Below are 21,879 nucleotides of genomic sequence, written 5' to 3'. Positions count from 1 at the left end.
CATGTGGGAGGAGGGAGTGACACATAGGGTAGAGGGAGAGGGGATAACGTGTGATATGGGGGAGGAGGTGAAACATGTAGTAGGGGAGAGGAAGGAACACATGGGGGGAGAACAGGTGACATGAGGTGAGATTGTTGGTGACATGGGGGTGCAGTGGGTAACAGAGGGGGATGTGGAGAACATGGGGGGATCAGTGGTGGACTGATTCATTTTTCTTACCTGGATCAGTGAGTGACATTTGGGGGTCTCAGTAGGTGATATGAGGGGGCCAGTGGGGGGAATGATGGACATGTGGGGGGCACAGTACCTCTGGGTGGGTTGGCACTCCCATCACCACAGTCTTCTGGAACCTCAGAGAAGATGGGAGAAGAATTCCGAGAGGGAGGAGGAGGTAGGGAATCAGAGTGGAAGAGGGGAGTTCCATTGCGGTGTGTCCTCCGGCAGACCTGCTGCCTCCTGCTGATGTATGCACAGTAGCAGGGAGGATTTTTCAGTTTGGCATTTTTACTTTTACAGCAGGTTTTGCCCATTAAGGCCCTACCATAGATATGCCCCTGGCAGTGGGCGGACCATCTAAACTGGGACAGGACTTGAGTGAAGGTATATAGGTATATTGACTAATCAGGATGCAGGTCAGAGGTTGTACATTCAGGTTTCACCTTAACTACCAAACTGCATGCAATCCATTAGTAATCCAATCTTAAAGAGCCTCTGACTACTTTCCTTCATCCATCAGACTACATTGGCAATATGCAACTCACTGCTGCAGCCCTGAGTTTGAGTCCCACCAGCATATCTGCTGACTAAGTCCAGGTCAACAGTATGATAATGATCCACTCCAACATGTTAGATCTGAGGTGGCGAATTGGCCATGAAAATGTCGGCGAATTCGAGTTTGGCAGCTCCCACAGTAAAATAAACTTTTTCCTGACGGCGTGTGCTGGTTTTCACTTTCTGAATGAGTCACTGACGCAACAGCCATCCAATACTCCCCTCTGCCTTCAGTTGGAGTCTAGACCCGACCTTGAACTGTTATTTTTTATGGGAGCTAAAATTTGTAGTGATTCAAGTAACCGAAAAGCATGGTGTGGCGATTTTCACTTCTCATTTGCCACACCTGTGGCTACATTGAAAAATAGGTTGCCCACCTCTGGTCTAGAAGTTACTTCCCAGGCTGTTCAAACCCTATTCAGTATGCTGCAAAGACATCTTCCTCTTTATTCTTCCCAAGCAAGGAGAAGACCATTTAGCAGCATATTGAATAGGGGCCATAGTTGCTAACACAGCAGCAAATGGGAATACAAATCCAAGACTGGACTGTAGAACTGAATTTAGTGGGCAGATATGCACCAGCTTGTAACTCTAACTCATTCCACTTGCCTGCAATAACTGTGCTTCAACTTTACCACTGTAAGGACTGTATTGTTATTATTGGTTGTACTGTAGTTACTCCATGGCACTTTCCTCCACTTGCTTATAAGTTCTATGCAAGTGTTGTAGACTAAGGCCGAGCTCATGGTGGCAGTGTTGCTACATGCGCGCGCTTGCGTCGACGCGCACTTCCGGGACTCTTAGCTGATTGCCTATGGTAGTTCCTGAAGTGCCCGTGGCGCTGCGCACATCGACGCTTCTGCATTTTGCCACTACATTTCAAATTGAGATTTCGGGCTGCAGTCGCATGACGTCAGTGTCACGTGAGCTGGTTCAGCCAATGAGGGCGAACCAGCTCCGTGCCGCATCTGTGACGCATTCGCCATGCCCCCCAATCTCCTGCAGCTAGCACAGACATCGCTGAGGCTGCAGGAGTGCATGCAGTGGCGGGCGCGTGCCCCTACCATGAGCTCAGCATAAGCCGTTTGCTGCCAGAGGAGTGGAAGCAATGCATTGCACGCAGCTTTAGTAGCAAAGAGGTTCAGTACAACACTTTCCCTGCTCCATGTCTCGCGATCTTTCTACAAAAATGACTAAAAACCTCTATTGTTCTTCTCGACTCCTACAATCACTTAGTAGGTATTATAAATCTATTTGTGTACCGGCAGTCCTCGGTTATCCAACGGAATCCGTTCTGGAAGTAGCGTTGGATAGTGAAACCATTGTAAAGTGAGTCCCATGTTAATCAGTGGCGGTGAGCGTTGGAAAACATGGATATGCCATCCATTGTAAAGTGAAACGTTGGATAATGAGGACTACCTGTATCTGCTTCAAGTGTTAAGGAAAGTGTGAGTTGAGACACACACACACACACATGTATGTTCATATTATAATGTTAAGGGTACGTAGAATTACTAACGTCCCTTTGAAAGTGGAACCAGCACTGGCCAAAATGGCAGACCGCTTCCGGAACAGGGGTTACGATGAAAGAAAAATCACTCTTGCACTGGATAAAGCAAGAAGAGCACCTAGAGAGGATCTTCTTATACAAAAATCAAGGCTGAAACAGGACAACAGGTTCAACATTGTCACTACTTTCAGCACTGCTTCAAATCATATTTGCAACACAGTGTGCAAGAATTGGCACATCTTGCAGAATGATAAGAAAATTGGGAAATACTTTGAAAAACCCCTGATGCTTTGCTTTAGAAGAGGACCAAGCATAGGGGACCGACTGACACAAGCAGACCCAGTGGAAAAATACTCTGGCCCACAAATCTGGTTGACCAGACCAACAGGAGTGTACAAATGCCATGGCTGTGTTAATTGCCAATTTATGATATTGGGCAAAACATTTAATCATCCGCATAAAGGAAATCCAATTAAGATACGTGATTTCCTTAATTGCGCGTCAAAATTTGTGGTGTACTTTGTCAAGTGTCCCTGTGGCCTCTTCAATGTGGGCAAAACGTCCAGAATGCTCAAAGAGCGCATAGCCATGCATCGATCCACAACCAGGAAGGCCCTACTGAGTTCTGATACAGGAGAAGATTTGAGATATCTACCTGTTGCAAGACATTTGAAAGAAAAACAGCACAGCCTTGCAACGCTTCGTTGAATGCCTATTGCCCAGGCCCATGTCACCGCCAGGGGTGGTAATAGGAACAAACTCCTGTTACAACTGGAGGCCAAGATGATACATAGACTGAATACTATGTCGCCGAAGGGGTTAAATGAGGACCTGAATCTTGGCTGCTTTCTGTGCACATGTTGCAATGGGAATATTTTGTATCGGATTTTATTGATAATGTGATTCTTGGGCGCTCAACGCCGTGTGGTTTATGCTTAAACTTTATTGTGATGGTCTATTCGTTGATAGTGCTATACATGCTTTACTAACATGCATTTGGTCACTGACTGGTTTGGGACCTATACTATGTCCTATACTGGCTTCCCTGTGCCCCAATTGGTTTCTCGCTGACCTATTGGTCTGCTACACCAGCCTGACTTTTCTCTAGACATATCACCTGTTGCTCGCTTTTGAGAACTTGTATTTAGTTGCTTCTTCGCCCTCTCATACTGTACATCGGTCCTCCTGTGTAGGTTAACAATTACTTGATACAGTTATCTAGAGTAGCTGTAACTCATGCAGATTATGCATTATGTGAATATGGTTATGTCCTGTTGCTGAAGATGCTTCTTTCTGTTGTATACTTTCTATATTAGTACTTGACCTTACTTATCCGCTCTTCTATATGTACTATGTTATATGTCTCCCCCACTGCCTCACCCACCCTCCCTTCATGAGCCCCCCTGAGTTTTTAATGTCCCTTCCCATGTATATATGTATATAAATGTATTTATAAAATGTTTTACCAGGAAGTAATACATTGAGAGTTACCTCTCGTTTTCAAGTATGTTCTGGGCACAGACTATATACACACAAACACACACACACACACACACACACACACACACACACACACACACACACACACACACACACACACACACACACACACACAAACATATGTTTTCCACAGAAGTGGTTTATGTGTATAACTCAACACAAAAACTTTCCGTGGGTCTTTTTAATCTCTCCAGAATATGATTCAACCTGCTTTCTACATGGAATGTAAATGTTTGCAGAAGTTTTAAAAGGGATTCAATCTGTTTATAAGACATGTCTTGTATTTGTATTTTAAGTAAGGTTAAAACCAGACTGGGATTGAAAACTGGGACATGTTTCAGGTAACTTGTAGTGCAGAAGCACCAAATATACATATTGATCTAATGATATACACAGTATGTTTATCCTTTTAACTGCCATGCATGCTGAATTGGCTGCACAGGGTGTGTCTCAGCTTGGAGTTTTGACATCCCAATGATTAGCATATTAAATTACTATTCAATTACACAATGTGGTGTTACGGGGGGGGGGGGACGGACATTTATTGCTAGCAATGATCCAATTCAAGGAAAGTTGCGTGCAATTTATCGTATTAAAGCAGTAATGGTCCTGTCAATATTTATTTCACCCCTACATTGACAGAGGAGCCAGCAATGTATAGCAGAGATAGTCACCTGTCAATAAAGCAGGCATTCCTGAGTCTATGGGTGATATTCATTGTCATTAATGAGTGTTCGCAGATTCGCAAACCGTAACGTCCGTTTAGACCGAACTTTAGAACAAATTTTCTAATCCAAATGGAATTTGAGCTAAAACCTGAGAGGCTTATCGTTGTATTCATTTTTGTTGGTTTATACACTGGGTGAATTTTTGGGTTATGTAAATGAAAAACCTGCAGACGTTTGCGCAAAAGTTTGAATTACAAAAAAATACCACTTGTGAGCACATTCACGTCTCTCACCCCTCTCCCCCGTTTCTTTCAACCCTCTCTCTCCCCACTTTCTCTCTCTTTTTACCTCTCTTTTCACCCGCTACTCTCCCCCGTTCGCTTTCCTCCCGTCTCTCTCCCCATCTTTTTCCCCCTTTCTCTCTCTTCGCCCCCTTTCACTTTCTTCACCTCTCTCTCCCTTCACCTTGTCTCATTTCACTCCCCTCCCTCTCTCTCACCCCTCTCTGTTCCCCTCTCTCCCCTCGCCCCTTCTCTCTCTCTTCCCTCCCTCTCTGTCTCTCCGCCCTCTTCCCCCCCTCTTCCCTCCTCTCTCTCTCTACCCTTTCTCCCCCTTCTCTATCTCTCGTCACCCTCTCTCTCTCTCTTCACCCCATCTCTCTATTTCTCTTTACCCCCTCTATCTCTCTTCACCCTCTCTCTTCCCCCTCTTCCCTCTCCCTCTCACTCCTCCCCCCCTCCTCCCACCTCTCTCCTTCTCCCCCCTCTCTCCTTCCCCCCTTCTCTCTCCCTTCCCCCCTTCTCTCTCTGAAGCCCATAACCTACCCGCCCCCACCTGTGTAGGTGTGTGTATACCTGTATGTATATCTGTGTACGTATGGTGTATGTGTGTGCATATGTGTTTACACATGCACATTTGCACTATTCCCAGACAACACTCTTTATATAGATCACCAGACATAAAATAGTTGTAGTGGTTTTTATTTGATGGAAATGTTTTCACATTCACTGTCTTGTCCCAGACACTCCCTCTCACCTCTCTGTAATGCCTATGCCGCCTTTGCATTTCAAAAGAGACCTAGCCTTGTACAGTATGTCTCTACTGTTAATTTCACACCAGGCATCCATTGTAACTAGATATCCATCTCACATATATTGCATATAATATTGTGTTTCTGTATTTCTGCCATACCCGATGAAGGACCCAGTGAGGTTTGAAAGCTTGTAACGCATCAACTACTTGTTCCAATAAAAGGTACCATTCCCCCATACCCCCTCTCCCTCCTTTGTTACTATATCAAGTCTACACATGTGTCTGGCATGTAAGTGCCATCTTGAGGGAATTCAAGGAACTGCAGCCACAACCAAAAATGGGTCTACAGTTCTCTACATGAATTACTGAAACAGTAGTGGTTACGGCTAAATTTGATGGTAAATTGAGCACTCAATTATTTTTTTAAGGGATCAACCAGAAGATCCATATAGTGATTATTAGGACTGAGGTTGGAATACTAATGGAGAGTGGATACGTGTCTTTTCTACCATGTTTCATTATTTAAAGGAAGTGGAACTTAGCAATTGTTGGCTTATAAATAGATATGAGGTCAGTACCTTTTACCATCACCACACTTTGGAAACAATCTCTATGCCCCCATTGCCTGCAACTTACTGGGGGGAGGTGTATCAAGATAAATTTAGAGCAAAATTGCCACAGTTCGTGTCATTTTTATACTGTATGGTGTCAAGACCCACCGTCATTGCCATTCCCCTTCGACACTGGCTTATCTCTGAGATTCTACACTGCCTCAAATAACATGGCCGAGATCTGAGGTTCCATCACCAGAACCAAGATGGACAAAAACAGGAGGTGGCTTCACTCACCCTAACCCAAGATGGAGGAAGTAATTGATTACACTTTGCCTAGGGCTTTATATAGCAGTGTTTACATCCAGCCAGTGCCCGAGCAGGGTGTCTGTTTCCTAACGTCTACGTTGGTGCTATTCCCTGCTTGCGCTTCTGACCTTGGATCGCCCTGAACTTCGCCTTGCCTTTTGTCTGAACTCAGATTCTGCTTGTCTTCTGCCCGCCCAGAACTTGGACCATGACTCCAACGACGATTTTTGCTGCTTGTCCTGAACTTGGACCGTTACCTTGACGTTGTCTTCACTCTGCACCAACCTTGGCATGTGGCTTGGATTGTCCCCTCTATCAGGACCCCGTTCCAAGGCCTGTGGTCAGTCTTCATATCCTACTTCAGCCCTGCAGGTCAGCTTCCTGGTCCGAGATGAGCACCGTCACACCAAGGTCTTTGTGTCGGCTTCCGATTTGGCGGGCTAGGAAGAAGCTAAATGACGCACGGATTATGAGATGAATCAAAACTCTGCATCTGTGGGCGTTCCTTTCATTATGTGTTTGCGCCAACAAAATGCACCAGGTCTCAGGTGACATAAAGTTTTCTGGCTAACAAGGGTTTTTTTTTTCCAGTGAGTAGCATCGCTTAGTAAATATGGTCTACGGGGCCGACACTTCCACTTTAGTCTTTGCTAAGCCTACATGTCCTCAAGCTATTTACTCACCCTCTGGGTACCTAGGACAAAATGATAGCGGAGAAGTTGGCAAAACTTTAAGAATATAATATTTATCGTTGGTCCCAAAAAATTGTTAGCCGGATTTCATCTCAAATATTGTGAGCGAGATTCATCCACTTATCCTATTCACGACTTTAAAGTCATTGCTGTAGTGCACTAATTTTGCCTTTGCTTTTTGATATTACATCTGAGGATTCTGTTTGTGCTCTGACGTCCGCTGACATCTCTCCTGGTAGCCAGATACTTTGTTTTTTTTTTACGATCCGTCTGCCTATTGTTTTATGATAAGAAACCTCATCTTCCACTGGAAAAAAGTGTTAACGGCCATCTACTATTTTACCTCCGGATTTAAAGGTGCAATTTCACATACATGTAGCCTACCAGAAAACAACATTTGCAACATAATGTAATCAGTCTAATTGGCTTCCCAAAACAAATCTAACTGCTATTGCAAAGATTTGGCTGCTTTTAATTTTTTTTTTAGGAATCCATTTCAAATTGAATTTCTGAATGTGGAACAGTTCAGGGTCTTTTCTTTGCCCTTATTTACACCCCCCCCCCCCCCCCCAATTCAGAAAGCCAATAAAGAAGGGGGCGGGTGCTTTTCTGTGCGCACTTTTGTTGATCGCATGGTGACACCAGACACAAGGCAGCTGCTAGAGGAAATCAAAACCCTCCAAGTCTTGGCTCAGTATTTACAGTTTCAAAAATGAACATTAAAACAGGATTTACAAAGACTTTATAGGGGTCAGGTTTGGAAATCTGATTGGGAAATTGGAACATTTCAGTGATCAGATGTAGTACAGTACCACGCTTTTTGAACAGCATGTGACTAAATGGCACTGCTACTTTCAACACTTTCCTTTTTTATATATCTTTATATAGCATGATTCCAAATGTACGGGGAAACAGCCTCAGGCGAGGAGAAACCTGCTTGTGTAGCCAATACAACACAGACAAATGATTTCTTCAAAGTGCAGGTCTCCTCTGGGACAGAGATACAAAGTAGAGCTCTACTCACACGTTTATGATGAAGTTCTTCTTTAAAGTTACAACCAAGAACAGTGGAAAGACAACGTTTCAGGTCCCATATGGACCTTTATGTATATCTTTATATGGCGCCATCCATGTGCACAGCGCTTTACAGCAGTGACATATGTGACATAATAGGAAATAACGCATCATACATAAAAGTAGATATTAGGGAAAGGAGCCCCTGCGCCAAAGAGCTTACAGTCTTGTGCCCCCTCGGTCTGTGTTTTAGCTGGAATTGACTGCAAGATTAACCCTTTTGCTGCCAGGGGAATATGCAATGTATTCTAGTCACTTCAGACACTGAAGGGGGTTAATCCCCTTGGGGAGCCTATAGCATGAGCTTCGGCAGCAAAGGGGTTAAGAAGACAACTATTTTACATTAGTCATAGAGCAATACCAGTAGAGGGACCGGCGCCTTCAGTAAAAGTAATATATACAGAACAACGAGGTTGAAACTCGTTAGGCAAACAGGATGAAAGCTTTGCAACCGCAACTTTGACTTATTGGGAGCAAGAATAAATATAATTGCACTTAGGTACTTTTTTATCTTGCCTTCTTATCTAATCTCTCTTATCAGTCGGCTGTTTCGTAAAGGCGTAGCATTTTTATTATTACAATAAAAGGTTTCCTGCTTCCTTTTTCTTGCCAACTGCCGCCTCACTGAACGTTACCTCCTTTCTTTTGTTTGCTGTAAGAATGCTGTAAGTCTCTCCAAGGAAGTGATTAGCTCAGGAGTGGTCAACTCCAGTCCTCAATGGCCACCAACAGGTCAGGTTATAAGGCTATCCCTGCTTCAGCACAGGCAGCTCACTCGATGACTGAGCCACTGATGGAGCCACCTGTGCTGAAGCAGGGATATCCTTAAAACCTGACCTGTTGGTGGCCCTTGAGGTCTGGAGTTGGCCATACCAGGATTAGCTAATCAATGTACATTTGTTGAAGGTTGTGAGACCTTTTAGAGGACAAACATTAGACTTATTTATAAATGATAGTGAATAGTATACAGTATTACTCTCCCCCTTTTTTTTGTTTACAGGATGGGAACTGAGGGGTCTGCAGTGCTGAGCTGTGTTATCTTCAGCTCAGGGAATGCCGCGGATCCCGAGATACCTTCAGTACCAGCATCATTTCCACTGCAACAGAAACAGATGATGCTGCGGCTTCCTATTGGCCAGCCAGATGCGGGTGACAAAGTTACACCATTTTGTTTGCCTGGAGGGAACCGAAGTGCCGGCACCTTTACCGTTCAGTAAGTTTCGCGGGAACTAGGGGTCTCCAGAGCTGAAAACAGTGCGGTACAGCTCCAGCGACCCCCAGATTCTCGACCTGTTAATAAAAAAGCAATCAGGATTGCTGCTTTAAGCTGCATTGTAATAAGTCATTGGGTTTGATGGGGATTACAACTGCAAAGGTCTTTTCTGGTCTATTGCCAACTTCTTTTCTGCTAAACACCATTAAACCCCTTGACTCCACTTCAACCAGATTCTGTGATCACGTGTGTTTGTGTGAATGCTGCGGTTCGTTAGAGAAAAGCTATAGAAGTATTTCCCATGCAATGTATTATAAAACCGACTGCGTTAAGTAACCTCTTTGTTGCCGAAGGTGCCTTCCACACACTGCTCATAAATGCTTTGTTGGTCCCTCTTGCATTGAAGGGATAAAGAGCAGATTTATACAATAATGCTCACGCCACTGAAACTGAACACCAGCTGAAGCAAAAAAAAATAAAAAATCCCTTGCATACTTCAGTAAAACTGTCTGCAGGGAATTATATCGCGTGCAGAGCCATAGTAGAGCTACAATGGAGAGGTCTTGGCTATGGGATCAGCAACTCCGTCAGGACTGGCTCACGTGTTGCATAACCAGGGGCCCTATTTATGCTGCTTTCTGATTACATTGACCTTTATTAGTAAGTAGCAGTCATGGAAAACCACTACTGTACAAGTTCAGACAGGTCTGCCAGTTGGAAAAGCACAACGTTCTGTAGTTTGTTTTTAGCACCCTCTGTTGAAATCAAGTGGCTACTGCAGCACACCTGACACCCTCACTTCCAGCCACCATGTCTGACTTAATATAGTTTGATGTTCAATCCTATTTAACTTTCATTTAATTATGTTGATCTATAAGAAACTTGAGCTATTTATTGCATATGGCTTAAGGCTTATTTTGCATATTCAAGAGCATAGCACTATAACTGGGATTCCCTAAGCACCGATGTGAGTATGGCACCCTGTTGTTAACTGCTATTGACTTGAATCTCAGTTAACACAGAACCCAGGGAGCGATACCCCCACTTTGGTGTTTAGTGAATATCCCCCTATACAGTCGAATGATTCCTAATGTACAAAATGCGTTCATCTGCATAATTTCATTATTTTGGTGGATGTTTTTATTTTGGTCCTTAACCCTGTGAGTGCCGTGGTGTGTAGTAGCTACATTCAAACACAAATGGTCATTTTCTTAGGGGAGATTTGATCCTGCGCTCCTTTGCCGCTCTGGAGAAGAGCTGCACTGATGGCGAATGGAAGAGGGATGACTCCTCCCCTTCCATTCCATCATCAGTGACGGAGCGATCACGTGACCAATTCGGGGTAGCGGTCACGTGGCCGGGATTGCCGGTTGGGTCATGGCATTCTGGCACCGCCAGCATCAAAGGGTTAAATGATTATAAATAAGGTAATGCATTGAATATTCTTGTGTAAAACAAAGAGCTTTATACAGATGTAGCCGGCGTTTTTAGTCCCATTATCGCATGGTGATGACGATGGCGTGATTTGTATACAAAGTTATGCACAATGTAAATGGCGGCTCTGTTTGTTTGAACTTGTGCAGCTGTAACTCAATATTGTGCTACAACATCTGTAAAACTGTAAAAACATCTACTCTCGTAAAATTTTAAGTCGGATTCTGAAATTCTGTTAACAAAAAAAGATGATTCATTCATGAGGTGCTTTAAACACTCTTAATGAGAGTGAAGCACTATATTTGGAGTGAGTGTGATGTGAAAATAATAAATGATTCTCATAAATACTATTTAAAAAAAACCTAGCTGTACTGTACATTTATACCAGGATATACATTAAGGCAGTGTTTTTCAACTGAGGTTCTAAGGCATCTTTGGCTTCCCCGAGCACCCCTAAAGGGTTCCCTGCAAATTTCAGATCATTTGAAAATTGGACAAAATACCGAAGGATTTACAATGCATCTGATCTCAGACACACTAGTAAAGACAGTTGAGGTTTCTTACAATGCATCTGATCAGAGACACGCTATTAGAGAGGGTTGGGGTTCCTTAAAATGCATCTGATCTCAGACAGACAAGTAGGGACGGTTGAGGTTCCTTACAATGCATCTGATCTCAGACACACTAGTAAAGACAGTTGAGGTTTCTTACAATGCATCTGATCAGAGACACGCTATTAGAGAGGGTTGGGGTTCCTTACAATGCATCTGATCTCAGACTCGCTATTAGAGAGAGATGGGGTGCTGCAGAATTTCCCAATATAATTACAGGGTTCCTTAATCAAAAAAAAAGTTTGAAAACTACTGCATTATGTATATATGTCCTGGATCCAAGAACACTGAGCAGTGAGGTTGCAAAGCATTCTGAGAATGAAGCTACTGAGAATAAAGGGCACAGAGCTGCACATCTGTCTTTAGCTGGGATGTTTAACATATAGTAACATCCAATCTAATTTACTGACTAGTTGTCTGCCATAGGTCACAGGCGCTGTGAGTTCCTTCTTTCCCTTGCTGCTTCATATCTTCAATCGTGTCTCTGCTCCTGTTATCAAGACAAATGTTAGGCATCTCTTAGGATTTCTTTTCCAGGCACAACTAACCACTATCTTAAAGACTTCAAGGTTGGCATTTCATTATTGTTGTATTAGTCTCTCTTGCCCACAGAAAGACCATGACCGGTTTTCAACGATAAACCGTCTTTTCATTGTAACTGTGCAATGTAAACCTTCCCTCTCCTAAGCTTCTTTCCCCATTAACTGCGGCCCCCACGAGCCTCATCATGTCCACTCTGCAGAAAAGTGAGCAGCTGCATGTACACGTCAATAAAAAGAAGCATCTGATGACTTTTAACGTTACAGTAGAAGTATATTCTACATTAGATTTGCAGAGTGAAAGACAGAAACAATTTCATTTATTTCAGGAACAGTGGAGAGTTAGTTTTCAGGTCCAACGTGGACATTTCATCAGGGGATAAATGTATGACAAAAGGTCCATGTTGGACGTGAAACGTTGTGCTCTCCACTGTTCCTGAAATAAATGAGATTTTTTTTTCTACAAGACTGTTGTGAGCAGAACTCTACTTTATATTTTTCTGGGGGTTTTCCATTGTTTTTCACTTTGTAATTTAACCTATTGTGTTGGTTGTTTACCTCCGTGAGACTACTTTTCCCCAATTCTTTTTCATGTTTATATTAGATTAGCAAAAAAGTGTAAGCACTTATGCATGTAACCCTTTATCATATTTAACTGGTTTTTTTTTATATGAATGGCTTATGAAATCATTGTCTACCAAGGCGTACAACCATCATTAATTATTGTTACTATACCACACTTCATATAGCACTGTAAGGTACACATAGCTTGTTAGGGCTAATTAAGAATGCCTACATAATTGAAATATGATGGATGCAGTGAATAAAGGTTACATATTTAGGAGGACACACAAACAATAGTTTATGCCACTATTTCTCTTACGTTAAAACTGCTGAATAATTTGACAGTGAGATTTGTAACTGGATGGAAAATGAAAATCAAGCAATTGCGTGTGTGTGTGTGTATAGCTGTATAGCTGTATATGTATAGCTGTATAGCTGTATATGTATAGCTGTATATGTATAGCTGTATAGCTGTATATGTATAGCTGTATATGTATAGCTGTATAGCTGTATATGTATAGCTGTATATGTATAGCTGTATATGTATAGCTGTATAGCTGTATATGTATAGTTGTATATGTATAGCTGTATAGCTGTATATGTATAGCTGAATATGTATAGCTGTATATGTATAGCTGAATATGTATAGCTGTATATGTATAGCTGTATAGCTGTATATGTATAGCTGTATAGCTGTATATGTATAGCTGAATATGTATAGCTGTATATGTATAGCTGTATATGTATAGCTGTATAGCTGTATAGACTACAAAAAGTAATGCGACCAACTACAAACATTGGTGACTGACTCTGAGTCTAATGGTCTCAAGGACCATCACGTATGTGTAACGGCCCTGTAATGCCCCCCTAGGTGCCGGTGTGAGCTGGGGTGTAATGTAGCATAAGCCCCCCAGGCTGAGGACCCTTCCCGCAGCGCTGCCCAGCTCCACATAGCTCTCCTTCCAGCGCGGGCGGGGTTAATGCTTGCTCGGGAAAGGGGCGGGGCTTGTAGAACGCTGGCAGCTATATAAGCAGCAGCACTCGCCGTCTATTCTCCACAATCGCATTAAGCCGACTCTTGAAATCAACTGATTGCGCTAATCCTCACACAACCCGCGAGGCACTGCGCATCTCCAAGGGTCGTGACCGACACAAGAGCGCGAGGGCAGCTGACCGTTGGCCGCGAGGCAACAACAGACACCCAGAGCGCGCTCCGCGTGACGCAGCACAACACGGAGCTTCCCGCCCGGCGCTCCCCTTACCCCGTCCTGATGTGCGTGGAGTCCGGCAAGAGAAGCAGGCAGCGGCCGGCAGTGCTGCCCACCTTACCCTGCCCCGACAGCGGCCCAGTGACTGGCCACAGCCGGCTCTTACCGCAGGCCGCCACCGCCGTCCCTGCCAGGAGCCGGCTGCCCGAGATCTTCACCTTCGACGTGGAGTCGGTGCAGCCAGCAGCTCCGAGAAGGAACCCAGCGGGAGCCCGGAGACAGCGGCCCCGCAGGGTGCTGTACCCTTCCAAGGTGAAGCGCTACATGCCGCCGCAGGAGAGCGACCGGGCCCTGCGCTGGCTGTACGTGCTGTGTCTCATGGTGCTGGTGCAGATCTGCAGCGAGGAGGAAGAGCTGCGGCAGCCAGGCCGCTCCCTCAGCATCATCCACCCGTACAGCAGCTTCCTGACACCCATCTACAGCGAGGCGCTTCGGGCCTCCGTGCCAGCCCAGGCCTCCTACGTGCCAGCTCGGGCCTCCGTGCCACCCACGGCCTCCGTGCCACCCCAGGTCCCAGCCTCCTCCAGTCCGAGTGATGAGCCACAAGAGCCATGGCGATTCCGAAACCTGACCGGTCACTCCATCTCTGTCATGTTGGGTCGGACCGGCCACCGGTATTGAGCCCCGGGCGCAAGAGACTGTAATACTTGAAGCGGGGTACTCGGGAGTACCTGCCAGTCGGACCCAGGTGTGGCCAGCAGAGCCCGGTCTTGCCCTATGAAGTGGGCGTTGAATCCCGGTGGGGTTGGTCATGTTCTGCCTGGCTGAAGGAGAGGAGATTACCCACATGTGGGACCAAAGAGACTTGACACTAAAGACTTTGTCACATTTCTATAACTGACACCTGAGAGAACAAAAATCATCATATGTTTGGATAATTAGCCACATATTGCACTTTATATTTATATCATGTTGTTCTTCAGATCGTTGTCACTGGGATTTATTTGATTTAAGATGTTATTGAAGCGATTTTTCCTATTTATGAATGTTTAATATTTAAAGTATTTTATTTATTTAAAGTGGCGTTGAATATGAAATTTGATAAATAAATGAATGTTTCCTATTTAAATGGTCTGGTTTTACTTTGAATGAAACGTGGGGGTGTTTGAAGGTTAATTTCTTACACTGGTGCGATAAATCACGTTAGAGTAGGGATTTAATATGCACCTTGGTGTCTTCCATATCCTGATTTCAGGTGCTCATTAAACATATTATGTATTGCCGAAGATCTGAAAATCACTCCACAAAAAGATATGTTGGCATAAAAAAACCTTTTAAATTAGAGGCACACCATTTAAACAACATTTTTTTTTATTTTTTTTTATTTGCCATTAATGGTGAATAGCCACTCCTCAAATGTGAGAAGACTAAAACCATTTAATAATCTTAAATGTACAGCTTCTAATTTAAAATGCTCCAGCTCTTTGGGTATATCCTGAACATATGTTCCCCCCCCCCCAAGGTGATAATATAGGTTGATATTAAATAACATATTTCTAAAAAAAAAAAAAAACACTTCTGTTCAGGAATTTTTTTTTACATATAAAAATGTTTTACCAGGTAGTAATACATTGAGCGTTACCTCTCGTTTTTCAAGTATCTCCTGGGCACAGAGTTATAAAAATACATGGTTACATGAAAAATAACAATTAATAGGTTCTTTTATAGCTTCTAACCTGTTTGTAACAACAAAGGCAATTCAGGTAACATCCACCGAACTTTTAATTGTAATGAGATCTATATATATATATATATATATATATATATATATATATATATATAGCCTAGCACAACGTTCCTTCATTTGAATATGTTTCTCTGGGTTTAATAGGAAGTAAGGAAGTTCTCATTCAATTAATTATCTGACTACTGTTCATAAACACACATCGGTGACATCCTACGTTCATAATAGTTTATAGTCAAAACTGTGAAGATCACAAACAGTTGACATTGAGATTTCAGATTGACCCACATCAAAGATATGGACTTGAATAGGTAGTATATTTAGGAAGTGAAAGCTTGTGGTTGTTAGCCAATAACCAGGACACAGTTGTACTGCAACACACAGTATAATGAAATGTGTTTACTGGAGGCAGCCACAGTTAGTGAAACTTGAGGTCTATTGTGTAAAAGAAACATTTCCTGTTGACATAGGAGCCTTTTTAGAAATTATGTTCAGCAAGTAAAAATATCACTTGTGAGCACATTCACTTCTCAGACAGGTCTGCAACCCTGCCGTTCCCCACTAGCTCTTAGTATACTGTACAATGCTTCCACCGCAGCCAGGGATTCTGGGAAATTACATGCAAATGAGCACACAGTGTCAACTATTGTTTCTTATCCATTTTAACATGGACCCCTATAAACTTATGCCTGCCGTATTTGGGTACGGCCCCTGTCCTCCCTACTGCACGCGCGGCATGGCGGTCCATGCAGAGACTACAGCCGCGGTCTGTAGGGGACTGTGGGGGCGCGCAGCCATGACGGGGCACATCTGCCCTGTCATTGGCTGCGTGTAGTCCACGTTGCGGCACGGGAAGACAATATTCTTGTTTTCCCTGCCAGCATACTGTACGTGTCACAGCGCTTTGCGCGCCCATACACAACTTTTCAGCATAGCCTGGTTTCAAATATTGCATAGCCAGTAAACCTACTCCACAGATACTGTAACTGTTTTGACCTTTTTGGTCTCATACAGTTGGTTATACTGGCTTTGGAATATGAAGCTGGGATATGTTGATAAATGTCAGAATTAACTGTAAATTAGTGATTTTCAACCTTGCAAGATCTCTCTATTTCCAAATGGCTGAAGTCTCTTAAAAAATGAACAGCACTATGCATGATATAAAAGAATAACACCTAATTGTATTATACATTAGGTCAAAGCTCTATGAAGGACTATATTTTACAAAACGGTGTATACAATAATACAGGGTGATAATTTGACAACAATAAATACATTTTCTTTAAAAAGGAAATGGGACTGTTTAAATAAAAACTCTTAGTTGGTGTGCAAATACAAATTATTGGTACTATGTACCTCACTGTACCATTATACTTTGACATTTCATAGCCCGTTACAGCTTTTTGGGGTTATTGTGGGAACCTCAGCCTACCCCTCCTGTGTGCCAAAATATACTTTTGCTGTAGAAAGGAATTGTTTTATTAATTTTATTTTTAAATGAAACAACATTGATTTTATATTGTATATTTTTCTAAAATTCTCCTAAAAAATTACATGTAATAAACATTCTGAATTAATGCATTTAAGGAAGCAGCAACAACAATACTGTGTTTTGTAATATATCTGCCATTACCAATTTATTTCATGGTCACTTCCAGCAAAACTATTGGATCAGTGGAACACAGAATGTAAACAAATTCTGTAAATAACTTTGTCTGGGACATTGGGCAAACAAAGCTTACGTGGGTGGCATACTTCTGACCGGTAAAGTAACTCTAAGGTAATTTATAACTTCCTCCTAAAGTTTCACTGTTGTATGAACTAAGATGAAATGCATACATTACTTATATTTAAAGCATAGCATAAGGTGCCTTCAAATGCATTGCTCTGGATTTGAGTTACTGTATAGTAAGTAAAAGGGTTGAAACCTATCTTCTATATTTCTCATTAGTTTATCTGACTACTTGAGCTCAGTGTCAGCCAATGTACATAATAATAAAGAGTTTACAATGTAAAGTTTAACGTCTGACGGACAGGAGAAAAGAACTGCACTGCCCAATATCACAAACAGCTGACACTGAGACCAAATTAATGTTTCCATAGTCAACAAATGCTTTGGGCTGTTTTTACGATCTGTACCTCATCTCTTTTGTGATAAAACTGTTTGTAATCTCTTGCAGATACAAGCAAATTGTCAATCCACAGTCTTTGTCCTATTCTGCCAAATAAATCATACTGCCATCACTAGTCAGATATAATCAAAACAAAACATATAGATATGTTTGGAATTGCACAGACCGAAAAAAAAACCCCATAAAATGAACTATAAGGATGGCTGAATTTTACTTCACAAACATCATTTGTTTATAAAAGAAGTTAAAAGAAATGCACTTTTAGAAAAATGTGTACTGTATATACACTGGTGACACACTTTATTCGAGCTCGGCTAGTCCCACGAATTCGGGTATACCCGGGTGTATTGAGGTTTGTGACTGTTTTCTGCCCGAGTGCATTGAGGTATTTTTCAGGCAGGGATTGAAGCATTTTATTCCCGCTGGCTGCAATACTGCACAGTATATATATATATACTGCATTACAATTCATGAATTTATGCCATCTGGTAGACACGCGAAGCATTGCAGCCTATTAAATCCTAATCATTATCATTTAACAGATCAGCCGCCCGTCAGCCAGGCATGAACCCAGGCTGGGAAGGCAAACGCAACGGGGCTTGTCAGAGGTGAGGAGCGGCGCATTCCAGGTATCTGCCAGGTACATACTGGGTATTTGCTCGAATAAAGTGTGTCGGTGCAGTAGTTAGGTCCAGAAATAATTGGACACTGACACAATTTTCATAATTTTGGCTCTGTACGCCACCACAATGGATTTGAAATTAAACAACCGGGATGCGATAGAAGTGCAGACTTTCAGCTTTAATTCAAGGGGTTGAACAAAAATATCGTATGAAACGTTTAGGAATTGCAACCATTTTCATACACAGTCCCTTTATTTGAGGGGCTCAAATGTAATTGTCAAATTAAAAGAATCATAAATAAAATGTTCATTTTTAATTCTTTGTCGAGAATCCTTTGCAGGCAATTACTGCTTGAAGTCTGGAACACATGAACATCACCAAATGCTGGGTTTCCTCCTTTGTGATGCTTTGCCAGGCCTTTACGCAGCTGTCTTCAGTTGTTGTTTGTTCGTGGGTCTTTCTGCCTTAAGTTTTGTCTTCAGCAAGTGAAATGCATGCTCGATCTGGTTGAGATCAGGTGATTGACTCGGCCATTGCAGAATATTCCACTTCTTTGCCTTATAAAACTCCTGGGTTGCTTTCGCAGTATGTTTTGGGTCATTGTCCATCTGTAAAGTGAAGCGCCGTCCAATCAACTTTTCTGAATTTGGCTGAATCTGAGCAGACATTATATCCCTATACACTTCAGAATTCATCCGGCTGCTTCTGTCGTCTGTCACATCATCAATAAACACTATTGACCCAGTCCCAAGGTAAGCCATGCATGCCCATGCCATCACACTGCCTCCACCGTGTTTTACAGATGATGTGGTATGCTTGAGATCATGAGCCGTTCCAAGCCCTCTCCATACTTTTTTCTTCCTATCATTCTGGTACAGGTTGATCTTAGTTTCATCTGTCCAAAGAATGCTGTTCCAGAACTGGGCTGGCTTTTTTAGATATTGTTTGGCCAAGTCTAATCTGGCCTTTCTATTCTTGAGGCTTATGAATGGTTTGCACCTTGTGGTATACCCTTTGTATTTGCTCTCGTGAAGTCTTCTCTTTATGGTAGACTTGGATAATGATATGCCTACCTCCTGGAGAGTGTTCTTCACTTGGCTGGATGTTGTGAAGGGGTTTTTCTTTACCATGGAAAGGATCCTAAGATCATCCACCACTGTTGTCTTCCATGGACGTCCAGGCCTTTTTGTGTTCCTTTTTTTCTCAGAATGTACCAAACTGTTGGTTTTGCCACTCCTAATGTTCCTGCTATCTGATGGATTTCTTTTTTTTGCAGCCTAAGGATGCCCTGTATCACTTGCATTGAGAGCTCCTTTGCCCGTATGTTGTGGGTTCATAGCAACAGCTTCCAAATATGAATGCCACACCTAGGATCAACTCCAGACCTTTTACTTGCTTAATTGATGATGAAATAACGAAGGAATAGCCCACACCTGTCCCTGAAACAGCTTTTGAGTCAATTGTCCAATTACTTTTGGTCCCTTGAAAAAGAGGGGCTACATATTAAAGATATGTAATTCCTAAACCCTTCCTCCAATTTGAATGTGAAGGCCCTGAAATTAAAGCTGATAGACTGCACTTTAAGTCCATATTCATTATTTAACTGTAACTTGAATTTATTTTGGTACACAGCCGAAATAACAAAGCTTGTATCAGTGTCCAATTATTTCCCAACCTAACTGTGTATATATGTATGTATGTATATATGTAACTTCAATACATTAGATTAGAGCATCATAACAACGCTATTGTTTCACCCAAGGCCTAAACCTTTTGTCAAAGTGCTCTGACAGCTAACCTGAACCAGGCCTGACCTGAACCAGGCCCCGTTATGGTGACAGAACCTTACTATTCAAAGTGACCTATTATACATGTAATCCCTTTGCTGCCAGACAGGCCATTCTAATATCAATTACACCGCAGTAGGCTTCCTGAGGTCATAAAAATAACGTTTTGAGGAGCTCCGCAGTTCTTGGAAGATTGACAGCCAATGTGCTAAAATATACTTTCTGTGCATTGATACATAGAGCTGCGCTTGCCAAGAAGGGATTCTCTGCCAGGATATCCTGGCATTGCTTTGCTATATTCGGCAGGAATGTCGTGCAATAAAATCTCCTGTTAAAAACAATCAATAAGCCCCTTTGTTCTTACGAGAAACTAAAAGAAATAGTGTAATCCTGCTTCTCACAAACCAAGAGAAAAAACATACATATAAAGTTACGACCAAGTCTAGTTTCTCATGTATGATTACTGTGTTAAAGCAGCAACCCCCCTTAGATTCAGGCTGTTTTTTTTTTTTTTAATACATTTTATATGAACAAGGGGGTCCTCCAGAGATTAACCGCTCAATGCTTTGGGACTCGTAGCTCAATTTCAGAGATATATTTTTGTTTTAACTGTAACTATGCTTCCCACCCTCCCCCAGACTCTACAGTGGTGTCTAGGGTGCATGAGGGCGGATTACATGCGGTGTGGTGCGTACATGTGAGGAACAGGAGGGCCTGAGCTTCCCGCGATGTTGTGGGGGAGCCAGGCCCGGGCTTCTGGGGTGGTAACCTCCATGATCTCTTAGTGGTGCAGCACCTCCATCTTCTATACTCCCAGGAATATGGGACAGGACCAGTATAGAAGAACCCCTTGGGTCCCAGGGTAATACTTTCCAAGTCACACACAGTCTTTACGGATGAAGAATAGTCTCTTTATTTGACAAAGCAACAATCTCCCAACGATAAGGCTTCCAACAGCCGCAACACAATAGCCAGGACGGGTTATACGCCACTCGCCTTCGCCCAACCAATTCCTCCTCTCCTTCCCTCCAAGTCACTCTTCCGGCAGGATGGTCTGAGCTAGGGCTTCAATACCCCGTGGCCCACCCCCGAGGTTAGCCTCGTGGTGGGTCTTGGATTCTCCCCATCACCCCTGGCAGTGGGGTGAGGGCATTGGCAAGTCTATAACTCTATCAGCTCTACTAAAGGACGCTTATTCTTTCCGCTCTGCTTTCTCCGGCACTCTGCACAGGGGAACTTGTAGGCCCCTCCAAATCCTCAGACCGATCCGCAGGATTTCTTTACTCATGGCCCGTTAACGGCACTGCATACTCCCGGCATAACTAACCGGCAACTCCAGACTCTGACTACTCTCGAACGAAGAGACTACTCTGGCACGAAGGGAGAAACTCTTCTCCCACGAAGAGAGAAACTATTCTCGCACGAAAAAAACTCTACTCACCAGAGTTGGCTGCTAAATATAGAGCTAGCCCCGCCTCTCGTGATGTCAACAGGACCTCCCCTCGTGCTCACGCCTGCAGCAGAGTCCAGGCCTGCGCCTATCATTCAGGATAGGGCTATGAGGGGGGAAAACCCAGGATGATTACTGGTGCCTGATCTTAACAGGACTTACCACAGCAGAAGGAAGATAGGTATAGCCTGTGCTGTTTACAGGGGGCTACACTCTCCCTATGGTGGAATCCAATGGTCCCCACTTGGACCTATCTTTAGCAGAACCATCCTGCGGCGAACCACCTGAGAAACAGCACACATAACATTATCATAATACATGCATAATGAGGTAGGTTAATACAAGTACACCCAGGTACTCCCGACATGGAGAACCCTACAGATAATGCCTTGGATCAGGCTTCCTTACCCAACGTCCATTATGATCAGTGACAGTCACAGCAAACGACTGAACCGGCCCGTGCTCAG

General features: G+C 43.1%; 1 protein-coding gene across 1 annotated transcript; it reads left to right on the top strand.

Moving 5' to 3' along the window:
• Nucleotides 1-13,513: 13,513 nt before the first annotated feature.
• IER3 (immediate early response 3) lies at nt 13,514-14,805 on the top strand. Its single transcript, XM_075579262.1, has one exon. The coding sequence runs from the start codon at nt 13,740-13,742 to the stop codon at nt 14,355-14,357; it is 618 nt and encodes a 205-aa protein (XP_075435377.1). The 5' UTR covers nt 13,514-13,739; the 3' UTR covers nt 14,358-14,805.
• Nucleotides 14,806-21,879: the final 7,074 nt, after the last annotated feature.

The sequence above is a fragment of the Ascaphus truei genome, chromosome 21 (assembly GCF_040206685.1).
Source record: "Ascaphus truei isolate aAscTru1 chromosome 21, aAscTru1.hap1, whole genome shotgun sequence".
Lineage (NCBI taxonomy): Eukaryota > Metazoa > Chordata > Amphibia > Anura > Ascaphidae > Ascaphus > Ascaphus truei.
This window is presented reverse-complemented; position numbering and strand designations above follow the sequence as displayed.